Below are 12,880 nucleotides of genomic sequence, written 5' to 3'. Positions count from 1 at the left end.
GTTTTTTTTTTTTTTTTTACATCTGGCCAAGTGTAACATCTTATGCTGCTTAGGCCCCTCATGATCTTTTTGTGTCTTTTCTGTGATTAATTGAAAGATTTCAAGGTAGTCTTTAAACAAAACAAAACCAAAACCACAATTTAGAGTAAAAAGTGGATTTAATAAGACCAGTATTTTAAAAATGCCTGGGTTGCTTCTGTGTTAAGCATTTAAAAAACAAACAGAAAAAACAAACCAACAACCTGCCCTGGTTTCTGCTGCAAATAAGTGTGTGTGTTTATGGGTGTTGTTTTTTTGAACTCCAACTTTTGAAAAGGCTTTGCACATCTTGAACCCACTAATTAGACAGCAAGATTACGAAACAGTGGGCATACTCAGTTTTGAAGGCTGTTTTTTATAAAATGACTTGGCGTGAGTGGATGTTGCTTTTAAAATTGGGTTGCCAGTTTACAGTGAAATATCTTATTCAGTGCCTTACAAACTTCAGCAGTATCAGGACTACACATCCCAGTGTTCCCTTCAGCTATAGTGTACCTCCATCACTGGATGCCTGCAGAAATTCTGGGGTTGCCGTGGCTACACTTTCAGGGGAAGAACTGAAATTCCCTTGTTAAAAACTGAAATAAAGTAACAAAAATACAATTGAACATGTCGAAGAAAATGATACTCTGGCATTAGTTAATGTTGTGATTTGTCCCACAACCATTACTGAGTCACTTCAGGAAACAGACTTTATAACCTTGGGCACACATGCAGTTAAACAGTATTTAGCATTTTGCCATTAGTTGTGAACAATGGGTAATCTTGCTGCTTTAGTGATTAACTCAAAAAAATATTGTGATTTAAAAGTGTTAATCATGATTAATCACACTGTTAAAACCATAGAATACCAATTGAAATTTATTAACTATTTTTGGACTTTTTTTACATTTTCAAATATATTAATTTAATATATGATTTGGTGATGTGCTGGGTCATCATCCAAGACTGCTATAATACGAAATACATGGGAGAATGTGGGTAAAACAGAGCAGAAGACATACTATTTTCCCTCAAGGAGTTCAGTCAAAATTTAATTAACACATTATTATTTTAATGAGCATCATCAGCATGGAAGCATATCCTCTGGAATAGTAGCCGAAGCATGAAGGGGCATAAAAATGTTTAGCATATGTGGCACGTAAATACCTTGCAGTGCTGGCTATAAAAGTGCCATGCGAACACCTGTTCTCACTTTCAGGTGACATTGTAAATAAGAAGCCGGCAGCATTATCTCCTGTAAATGTAAACAAACTTGTTTATCTGAGCAATTGGCTGAACAAGAAGTGGGACTGAGTGGACTTGTGGGCTCTAAAGTTTTACATTGTTTTATTTTTGTATCCTGTTATTTTTTGTACATAATTCTATATTTGTAAGTTCAACTTCCATGATAGAGATTGCATTACTGTACTTGTATGAGGTGAATTGAAAAATACTGTTTTTTTTGTTTTTTATGGCACAAATAATTGCAATCAAAAATAAGTGACCACTGTACACTTTGTATTCTGTGTGGTAATTGAAATCAACATATGTAAAAATTTAGAAAACATCCAAAAATATCTAAATAAATGGTATTCTATTATTATTTCAGTGCAACTAATCACAATCGTGATTATTCTAATCGCTTGACAGCCCTATTATTAATTTTTTTCAAATACAACAAATATAACGAAATACCAGATTCATCATAACACACAGAGTAAATGGACACAACATATCTGTCTTTAGGGTCAATGTGAATCACAGGCCTCTAAAAAGGCAGCCCAAATTGTTTTGAATTTTTTGGGCACTTCCTTTCTGTGAAATGCCAGTCATTTATTATTGGCAAGGTCAGCCATAACACTGAGCCTCGAATCAATATTTGGTGGGGATCACCTTTTCCATTTTTGCAGGATTATTTTTTTAAAGACCAAAGTTGCACATGGGAACTACGCCTCTTTGTTACCAGGTAATCTCCAGGTATCAGGAATATATCCAAAAATTAAACTTACGCGGGAGGACTCCAAGTTAATATCCAATACAAAATTGATCCCTTGACCCACTTCATACCAGGAATTTTTGATATGGAACAGTCATAAATCATATGAGATAATGTAGCACCAAGGGAGTTAATTTCCAACAGTGGTCAGCATTTATGAGGTCCATTAGTGTTAGCCTGTGCGGGGACAAGTATATTTGAAAAGAAAAGTCTTTTGATAAATAAGCCATAGCCTCAGGTCTATAGTACCTTTTTTTAACATAAGATACAATTATACTCCATTGGGTCGGAGATAGCTGTGTATCCAAATCTCTGTTTCAAGCAACTTTAAATTTATTAATCTTTTGGCAGAGTTTTTTGGCCTAGCAAATCATAAAAGGATACCATCTGGTTGAGTAAATGCCAGAAATGTCCTCCAAAATATTAGTTTTTTTGAGGTTCTGGAGCTTCCAATATACTCAGTCCAAATATATTAGTAAGTAAATACTTTAACTGGAGATACATTCATGCTTTGGAGAAGGGCAAGACAAATTGTTGCTGAATATCTACAGATGGCTTAAATTTGTGATTGTTAGTTAGCTGTGACACAGTCATCATTCCTCTGTCCACTAAACCCTCCACATCATGGTTTTGTCACCGAGTTTAAGGATGGGATTGCTCCATAGGACTGCCTCTACCTGGAAGAATCAATGGAAGCAGAACTTTCTAGCCAAGTTTTTACCAAGTTTGTCTCACAGCTTTTATTGTGGGCACTCTGGTGCCATCAAATCTATAATAATTTGATCCTACAGTGGCTGAAAGGGAGGGAAATTATTCCAATTCTTGTTCAATCTGAACCCAAGCAGGGGTCTGTGTGGTCATATCTAACAGGCACAAAAATGCCTGATTAACAGAAAGGAGATAATATAATGTCCCAATTTTAGGGTCTTTAAACCACAAATTGAAGGCTTCCTAAAATGGATCAAGCCCATCTGCCATCTTCAGGATTGGAGTTACTCCTCAGATTTTACTGTATAGCTAAGATTGATAACCTCTTGGCTTCCTGTGATTTCTAATATCTGATGAATAAACTGTAGTGTCATCTTAGCCTGCTCTGAGTGGTTAGATGGCATGATGGTTGAAAAACTGGCAGCTAGTCTACATTTGTGCTGTCATTGCTTGCACTAATGGGAAGTTTTAAGAAAATGGCTAATGTGTATATATGTGAGGGCTAGACTCACAAAGAAACACAAGCATGGGCATGAATCTATGGATGAATCCATTTGAAGAAATGGCATCTTTGATCTTAGGTTCTTCAGGGCAAATATGTCCATTTTATTGTCTACAAGCGACATATTTATGGCAATACATACATAAAATAAATAATGTTTGATGATGCTTGTGCTGCATCAAAAGAAATATGGGATAAAAATAAATGCCAAACAATAAGGGGGATGGGGGGGAAGGAAAGAGATAACAATAGGTGGTATATCTAGAGAAATCACTTTATTTTCAGTCTTCTGAGGAAGAATAATACAATGGGTCACATCCTCTGTTAGCATAACTATTGAAGTCGAGAGTTATGCCAACAAAAAAATTTGGTTCAGTAATTCTAACCTTTAATAAGAGGAAATAAAAGCAGCCATTTTATAATAGAGTTTGAATCAATAGCGATTAATATTTCTTGGGCCTGCTTTTTCACCTAGTAAGTAAAGACAAATACTAATTAGAAAAAATGGAACTCGGATTCTAGATGGTAGCAGATGATCTGTTTTATGTATAGTTACATTGAACTCTCTGTGCAATTCTCTTCTGCTTTTCCTCCTTTTTGATTTTGTTCCAGGATTCTTACAGTAGCTGCTGTTCTGACAGAGAATCTTCATCTGTGTTCGTCAGGATTTTTCCACCTTATCCTATTTTTGATTGCAGAGGTATTCTGCCATCTCATAATATAGATGACAATGTGACCAATCATTTAGCAAGATAGTGCATGGATTCTGTTGCACCATTTTGTTCCTGATAAAATCTTTTTATTTTTAAAACAGTAAATTGACTTGGCCCCACCTTACCTTATAGAACTTTTCTTCCTCTTCTCCTATCATTGCTCCCTCTCGATGTCTTGCACTGTTCACTTCACACAGTTTTGCTACTGTTTGTGCCAGCACCTTTTCCCCCTAGAGCTCTTGCCATATAAACAGTCTTATGTTTCCCTGTTTCATCAGGCCTTTGAAAAGAATTAAAGATCATCTGAAAACATACCTTCCTTCCCTTGTCTATACCTTTTTATTTTCTCTTTCTCTTTGCTACTTTTTATTATTAGCTTGTTTAGCCTTTTATTGGTACTCTATAAGGAATATTAGGGTAAAGATTGTATGGCAGATGCCATATGAAATGTATTATTGTTGAGATTTTAGAGACAACAGATACAGCACTTGGATTTGTTTTCATCTGAGAACTATGCATGCTAACCTGGATTGAAAGTACTTTAGTGTTTCTTCATTTGCGATGACAATGCTCTGAGATTTATTCATCATAGAGATTGGGTAAATGGTGTAACTCCCTTGATGTATCCTGTTGCATAAGCCTTTATTGTTTAGGAATCCTTAGGCTTATTTTAGATATCTTCATATTGAGTTTAACGTTGCTATTGTAACATGTTCTCGGGAGACTAGCTCTGATATGATTTCATTTCCTTTTGAATACAGAATATCTAGTATCACGAACATTGCATTACTTGACATTATAATCTTATGTCTGTATACATGCATTGAAAACACTATGCAAATGTAACTGACTGAGAACACTGAATATAATGAATGTGAGATAATCTCTCCCTGAAATTCTACGAATAATTGTAGTGACAATTAGATTACTTAAGAATTCCATTCAAAGTATGAAAACGTGCTCCAGAGAGGCCATGTTTAAAGTACATGGAGTAGACAGATATAAATTTTGTGCCAAAGGTACATTTAATCAATTCAACTACTTTCTTAGAACTTGAAATTTAACTTTTCTTTAACTACAGCATGTCATAGTAAATATTCAGGCTTGTTTTGCACAGCCTTGCATTCTAGTGACTTCCTACAGAACAGCACATCTTGAAGTACTTTCAAAGTGGTCTGAACCTGATCTCCAGATTTATATACCTAAAATTGTACATTTTCATTTTGTACCCCTTTTGCTATCAAAATTTTGTTTTTCTCCATTTTGTGCTTATTATTTTGTATGTGCAAAGAATTCTCATGTGGGTGTGCAGGAGATATTTGTATGTGCAAACTGGGCAGCTAGAAATATAATTATTCAGAAATGCATGTGGAAATATCCTTTACACAAAAATGTTGGAGTTCCCTCCGTGTGTAAGAGGTAGCCATGCAATTTTAGACACACTTATTTTGAGGCCATTCCACTCTTTTGGCCCGCTCTCTGCCTCTTCTTGGGTAGATTTGAGCTGCTCTACTTTGAGTATCTGGAAGTTTCATTGCTAAATCTCTCATAAATCTTTCATGTCTTGAGAGAATATACTGGTTCAACAGAGTATATTCACTCTTCCTTTTCTTCTCTGCAGGTAGAAGAAATTGTTGATATAGGATCATTTGCCCCAGAAGATATTCACATTCCAAAGATCTATGTCCATCGTCTCATAAAGGGAGAGAAATATGAAAAGAGAATTGAAGTAAGTAGTTCGGCTTCTTAGCCACTATATGTGTTGACCCAGAATAAATTTTATAAATTGCAGATTTTCTGCTCGACCATTAAACTGTAGCCATGATAAAATATTATGAGATGGATTCTCTACTCTTTCAAGTTCCAGCTTGTGCAGGAGATGGGGGTGGAGGAGGGAATGGTTATAGATCCCCAATTGTCAAGCTTCAGTAACTGGTTCCAATCACTGCATAAGTTAGAGGAGCCCCTGGGCTTGCCTAATTTAGGGTAGCTGGTTAGGGTCCCTAAGGAACCTTATACCAGCTTAAAATTTGAGGCGTGGCTCTCCACCCTACCCCTTCTATATCATGATCCCTCCTCATCCCAACATGCCACCTTGACTTGCAGCATGGACAGTAGTTGGCGTAGGAGCTAGCTCCGCCAGCTTTACTGCAGGTGAGAGTTAACTCCAACTGAGAGGTTTGGCATCTAGAGCCAGTTCCAGTCCCTTAGTGCTATGCAGGTGGTACAGACTGGACCCAGGAGAGAGAATATGGCCCTATATTCATATTTATGTGGCAGAGTGTCCTGGAGGTGTGTTTTGTTTTAGTTTTTAACAGAAACTGTTACTTAATTGCATTCCTCTACAGAACTGGAAGACCTTTAATTGTCAGTATCTGTTTACAAAATTACAAAATTAATGAACATTTAGGTAGCATTTTAGCTGACCACAAACAAAGCGGCTATTTCATTGCTACACTTAGAACCAAGCTGGAGGAAATTGTCCCTGCGTTGGTTCTGTGGTGTCCCTCCCAGGAGCAGTATCTTTGGGTTCAACTTTATGGCATGACAGCTCTCTGGAAGAACACTTAAAAATGTCATGGACCAGCAACCTTGCAGTATGTTTTGACACACCTGTAATATTTCTTTGCAGTCAGAAATAACATTTTTGGCTATATTTGTTGGTTATTTTGGTGGGAGTGGGAAATATGAAGGGAAAAAAGCCTACGTTGACTTCTGCCCATTTTTCTTATTAGACTATTGTTCTCCTGAGACTGTTTTGCTATAAATCAAATTTCTGTGACCACCATAAAATCACAAAGGCCTGGAAGGCATAAGGCCTTTTACTTGAGTAAATTCTCCCTGGGGTAAACCTCCTTGTGCACCTCAAGCAGGATGATAAATCACAGCTTGCTTTGCCACCAGTTTATTCTGCACAAACTTGGTCTGTCACTAGCTATCTGATTGGAGTCAGATGTGTCAAAGCTCTTAGTCTATGCGCACTTTGTATTAGACAGCAGTTAATACCCCGTTCCCTCCTTTTAAGACAAGGTCTATTATATTCACTCACAAGCGTTTGTCTTTCTCTAAATGGATTGATTTTGCTTTGATTAAAATGCTGTTGTCGTTTCAGTTTGGCTTCAGGGGCTTGCCCCTTCTTTCCAGTGTAGCACCTACATACAAATACTGCTTGGCTTTCTTCGCTGATTTGCCCGCTTCACTGGGGTTCCTCCTAGGACCAGGAGGTTAAGCCAGAACTTTAACAACAAAGCCTCATGTCATACCACTTACCTCATTTTTTGATCACCTTTTAAAAAGTTGTTATATGATATACAGTAGAGTTGCAGCAGGGATAAATTTGGTCCGTTGAGTTTTATAATCCTAGCAGTGATGCATCTCATCAAATAGAAATATAGCAATGAAATTGCAAAGTTATTAATTTACTGTCGTACACAGAGCCTATAAAATAAAATTTGAGGCATGACACTCCACCCTACCCCTTCTATATCATGATCCCTCCTCGTCCCAACATGCCACCTTGACTGACAGTGTGGACAGTGGTTGGTGTAGTAGCTGGCTCTGCCAGCCTTACTTTCTTCATTTTGACCATAAATTGGATCAGGCATATTACTCCAGTGGAGTTTCTGGAAAGGATTCCCATATAAACCAGATTTAGAGTGCTGGGAAAAGGAAAGTATGTTATTATTCTAATCATGTTACAGAAATGACAGTCATACTGCTATACCATTTTTGTTGGTGGGGGGGTGGGGGCAGGAGGAAGGGGAGGAATAAATAGAAGCTAGGTTGTCATACATTTACTGTCTTTAGATGTTTGCTCCTGCCTAATTGGATTCAGACCTGACCCCTCTAGCGGGAATGCCCTTGGTGTACCATGCATTCCTTTTTCCAGGGAAGAATCCTCCAACAAAAGGCAGGAGCCAATCTGTGAACACTTTCATTTACTGCACGAAATGAAATAATGAGTTTGGGATTCAAAGACAGCAATGAAATGCTCCACATTGTAGGGGAAGGAGCCATGGGTTAAAAAGAAAGCTTCTTTAAAATGAAAATAAATTACAGTACATTCAAAATAAATGTTTTAATTTAAACATGGATTTTATTTAACAGCTATGTACCCACTAAAGGCCTCTGTTCCATCAGGGAAAATCCCTTCTGCCCACACAAACCTACTGTCTTGAAATATGGAAAAAGGTAAAGGAAAAAGTTGCAGAAAATATGTTTTTGACAGAAACTTTCTCAAAAGAATAGTGCTGTTCTTGACGGCAAACTATCCCTTGTGGAAAGAGGCTTATAGAATTTAAAGCCATTATAACTTTTATAGAATAGTAAAGCCAAGCTATCAAATTCCATTGCAGGGATAATATTGTCTAATAAGTTCTGTAGGCTATTGAAAAAATGCATATAGAAAGGATTTCATTCGTCATTAAATTCAATTTTTTTGTTTTTTGTTTGTTGTTGGTTTTTTTGCAGTACTTTCTGTAGACCCCAACTGGTTTCATCCCTATAATATTCTAAAAGACTTTTGCATAAAGTCTAACTGAACCCTTGAGCCTGACATTCATGTCTTGCAGAACAGGAATCTTAACACCACAGTTTGTTTTTGACAATGTCTTACTTTGTAGCGATTATCCATCCGAAAGCCTGAAGACTCAAAAGCCAAACAAAAGAAGGAAGGAGACAGTGTGCGAGAGAGGATCATCAGACGAGCAGCTTTAGAGTTTGAAGACGGCATGTACGGTATCCTCCAACTATATTGTAGGTTAAAGAAATGGGATTTGCTGTGATAAAACAGAAGTCGCAGCTGTTACTCCTGTCACAAGTTTGTTACCATCTTCACTGTCCACTACAGCACCTGTGGTTCTGTCATTATATTAACATCCTATTGAAATAGATGGAATGTTAAGGCATGCAGTAGGAGATGTTCTACCTGGGTATGACTGGAATGTTCATTGGCAGTCAAGTGATTAATTGATATTTCTTGAAAATTGTAAGCACCATCTGTATTAAATGAAGCTTGCTTGGACAGTTATATTAATGGGTTAGCATCTGAAAGAAGGCAACTGAGCAGTCCAAATTGACAAAATAATTCAGCATAACTTTTGAGGCATATATATATGAAAAGCTGAACAGTTTGTAAAAAAAAAAAAAAAAAAAAAGGGGGGGTCTGATCACAGCACAAATATAATTTTGTTAATTTTACTCATTTACGGTAATTATATTCTAGTTGTACCTTAACCAATTTGCTTCAGCTAATTTGGGTATAGGAATTCCACTGTTGGCCAGCAACTTCATCAGTCCAGACATTTCAGTTCACCTGCAGAGTGAAAATGGAGTCCTGGGCTTGGTAAGTAGAGTCAGTGAAGGCTTATGTAATGCACTTAAATTGATTTGTTGTTTCTTCCACAAGCTGTTTATACTTTGAGCTCAATGAGCTGCCATGTTGCAAGGGGCTGAGCATTCTTGCTTAAGCCCAGGAAGGTATTTAAAGCACATACTTACTTGAGAGATATGTCAGTAGTCCCATTGGAGTTATGGGACTGATTACAGGCTTAAAGCTAAGCATGTACGTTTGTAAAGGGCTTTGCTGGATTGGTGCCAGAATGCTCAGCACCTTGCAGGATCAAGCTCTATAAGAGGTTTTTAGTTGTGACATCATACATAATTTTAAACTAACACAATACGTATGCATATTTTACTAGTGATGTTTTGTTAAATTGAACCTGGATGCCTGTGACTTTAAGAAATTCTGTAGCTTCAAGGAAAACTATATACATTTAATAATAGCCTTCAGCAATGTCGTTACCATACAGTCTCTGTTCATGGACTAGTGTACATTTCAGTGCACATGCTGAATAGAAGTGGTGTACCACACAGAAAAATCCAAATGTATGATGTATTTATTTTGAGTCACAAACATTAGAATTAATAAAGGAAAATATTGTATTATTCTGGATCATCAATAAATATTGAGACTGTGTTTTGTTTTCAGGGTCCTTATCCACTTGAAAATGAGGTAGATCCAGACCTGATTAATGCAGGTAAAATCATCAATATACTTAACTTCTGGAAATTGTTCATAACTGATTTAACATACTTTATTTGATTCAATACTAAATCCAGAACACTGGTGCAATGTTACTTGTAAATATTTATGTTGTTTTACCTTTTTTAGTACTGACATATTTGCAGTGACTATGAGTTTCGATCATTAGTGACAATTAATATACTAGCTAGTCAGCATATGTATCATCACTGCTTTCTAGTAGTAACGGTTAAAGGAGGCTATTTTTTAACTCAAGCAGTGAAGTCTTGTGTTTTACTTTTTTGAAGCAAAAGATTCTTAGACCTGTTCCCCAATTCAGCATGTGGACTATGTCTGTACGCACATGCGTTTGTTCCCACTGTATTTCATGGGATTCTGGAAGTGCTAGAAATTGGCCCCATTGACTCATGTCCCAGCCATGTTTGGCAAAACTGTTGGACTTCAGTCACTGTATGTTTAATATCTTCACTTCTCGCTATTGAGGGATTATATCTTTGGAGCAACAACTTAAGCAACTTTTCGGAGATCTCACTTGAATAGCCATTGATGGACCTATCCTCCATGAACTTATCTAGTTCTTTTTTGAATCCTGTTATGGGCTTGGCCTTCACAACATTATCTGTCAAGGAGTTTCACAGGTTAACTGTTCATTGTGTGAAAAAATACTTCCTTTTGTTTGTTTTAAACCTGGTGCCTATTAATTTCATTTGGTGACCCCTAGTTCTTGTGTTATGAGGAGGAATAAATAACACTTTCTTATTTACTTTCTCTACAGCAGTCATGGTTTTATAGACATCTATCATATCCCCCCTTAGTTGTCTCTTTTCCAAGCTGAGAATTCCCAGTCTTATTAATCTCTCCTCATATGGCAGCCATTCCATAACCCTAATCATTTTTGTTGCCCTTTTCTGAACCTTTTCCAGTTCCAATATACTGTATCTTTTTTGAGATAGGGTGACCACATCTGTGTGCAGTATTCAAGATATGGGCATACGATGGACTTATATAGAGGCAATAGGATATTTTGTTGTATTATCTATCCCTTTCTTAATGATTCCCAACATTCTGTTCACTTTTTTGACTGCTGTTGCACATTGAGTGGATATTTTCACAGACCAATCCACAATGACTCACTAGATTTGTGGATTCTAGGTCTGGAAGGGACCTCAAGAGGTCATCGAGTCCAATCCCCTGCCCTTCTGGCAGGACCAAATACTGTCTAGACCATCCCTGATAGACATTTATCTAACCTACTTTTAAATTTTCCCAGAGATGGAGATTCCACAACCTCCCTACGCAGTTTATTCCAGTGTTTAACCACCCTGACAGAACTTTTTCCTAATGTCCAACCTAAACCTCCCTTGCTGCAGTTTAAGCCCATTGCTTCTTGTTCTATTCTTCTCTTTCTTGAATGGTAACAGCTAATTTAGTTGGGATTATGTTTTCCAGTGTGCATTACTTTGCATTTATCAACATTGAATATCATCTGCCATTTTGTTGCCTAGTCACCCAGGTTTGAGAGATCCTTTTGTAGCTGTTTGCAGTCTGCCTTGGACTTAACTATCTTGAGCAATTTTGTATCTGCAATTTTTGCCACTTCACTGTTTACCCTTTTTTCCAGATCATTTACGAATATGTTGAATAGGACTGGGCCCAGTACCAGACCTCTAGGGCACATCACTATTTACCTCTCTCCATTCTGAAAATTGACCATTTATTCTTAGCCTTTGTTTCCTATCTTTTAACTAGTTACAAATCCATGAGAGGACCTTCCCTCTTATCCCATGACAGCTTACTTTGCTTAAGAGCCTTTGGTGAGGGACTTTGTCAAAGGCTTTCTGAAAATCTAAGTACACCATATCCACTGCTTGTGGCCCCCTTCAAAGAATTCTAGTTGATTGGTGAGGCATGATTTCCCTTTACAAAAATCATATTGGCTCTTCCCCAACAAATTATGTTCATCTATGTGTCTGACAATTCTGTTCTTTATTATAGTTTCAACCAGTTTGCCCGGCACTGAAGTCAGACTTACTGTCCTATAATCACCGGGATCACCTCTGGAGCCCTTTTTAAAAATTAGTGTCACATTAGCTATCCTCTAGTCCAGGGGTGTGCAGACTTTTTGCCCGAGGGCCATATTGGGGTTGCAAAACTGTATGGAGGGCCGGGTAGGGAAGGCTGTGCCTCCCCAAACAGTCTGGCTCCCGCCACCATCTGACCCCTCCCACTTCCCGCCCCCTGCCTGCCTCCCGCCCCAGAATTCCCGACTCATCCAACCCCCCCTGCTCCTTGTCCCATAACTGCTCCCTCCCGGGACCCCCTGACCCTAGCTGCCCCTGGGACTCCACCCCTTGTCTAGCTCTCCAACTCGCAGTACCCTGACTGCTCTGATCCCTATCCAGACCCCTGCCCCTGACATCCCCCCTGGGACTCCCACACTTATCTAACCCTCCCCCATCCCCTGACTGCCCCGCCTAACCTCTGCCCCATCCAACCGCCCCCTGCTCCCTATTCCCTGACTGTCCCCCTGGGAGCCAGACATGCTGCCTCACTGCTCGGCAGGAACGTGCAGCCTCACCACCCAGAGCACTGCCCACTCAATGGCATGGCTGTGGGGGAGGGGCCGGGGGGGCTAGCCTCCTGGGCTGGACAGGATGGTCCCATGGGCCAGATGTGGCCCGCGAGCTGTAGTTTGCCCACGTCTGCTCTAATCATTTGATTCAGAAGCTGATTTAAATGCTAGGTTACAGACTACAGTTAGTAATTCTGCAGTTTCACATATGAGTTCCTTCAGAACTCTAGGGTGAATACTGTCTGGTCCTGGTGACTTATTACTGTTTAGTTTATCAATTTGTTCCAAAACCTCCTCTAAAGACACCTCAATCTGGGACAGTTCC

The 12,880-nt window shown here is 38.5% G+C and overlaps 1 protein-coding gene across 1 annotated transcript in view; it reads left to right on the top strand.

Annotated features, from left to right (window-relative positions):
- OXCT1 (3-oxoacid CoA-transferase 1) overlaps positions 1 to 12,880 on the top strand; it is a 145,623-nt gene that overhangs the window by 73,211 nt on the left and 59,532 nt on the right. Inside the window, exons 6-9 of the mRNA XM_075066927.1 lie at positions 5,562 to 5,669; positions 8,563 to 8,677; positions 9,190 to 9,284; positions 9,930 to 9,978. Coding sequence (XP_074923028.1) covers positions 5,562 to 5,669; positions 8,563 to 8,677; positions 9,190 to 9,284; positions 9,930 to 9,978 — 367 coding nt within the window. The remainder of the gene's footprint in view (positions 1 to 5,561; positions 5,670 to 8,562; positions 8,678 to 9,189; positions 9,285 to 9,929; positions 9,979 to 12,880) is intronic.

This window comes from Chelonoidis abingdonii, chromosome 6 (assembly GCF_003597395.2).
Source record: "Chelonoidis abingdonii isolate Lonesome George chromosome 6, CheloAbing_2.0, whole genome shotgun sequence".
Taxonomy (NCBI): Eukaryota; Metazoa; Chordata; order Testudines; family Testudinidae; genus Chelonoidis; species Chelonoidis abingdonii.
Note: the sequence above shows the minus strand (reverse complement) of the source record. Positions and strands in the feature narration are given on the sequence as shown.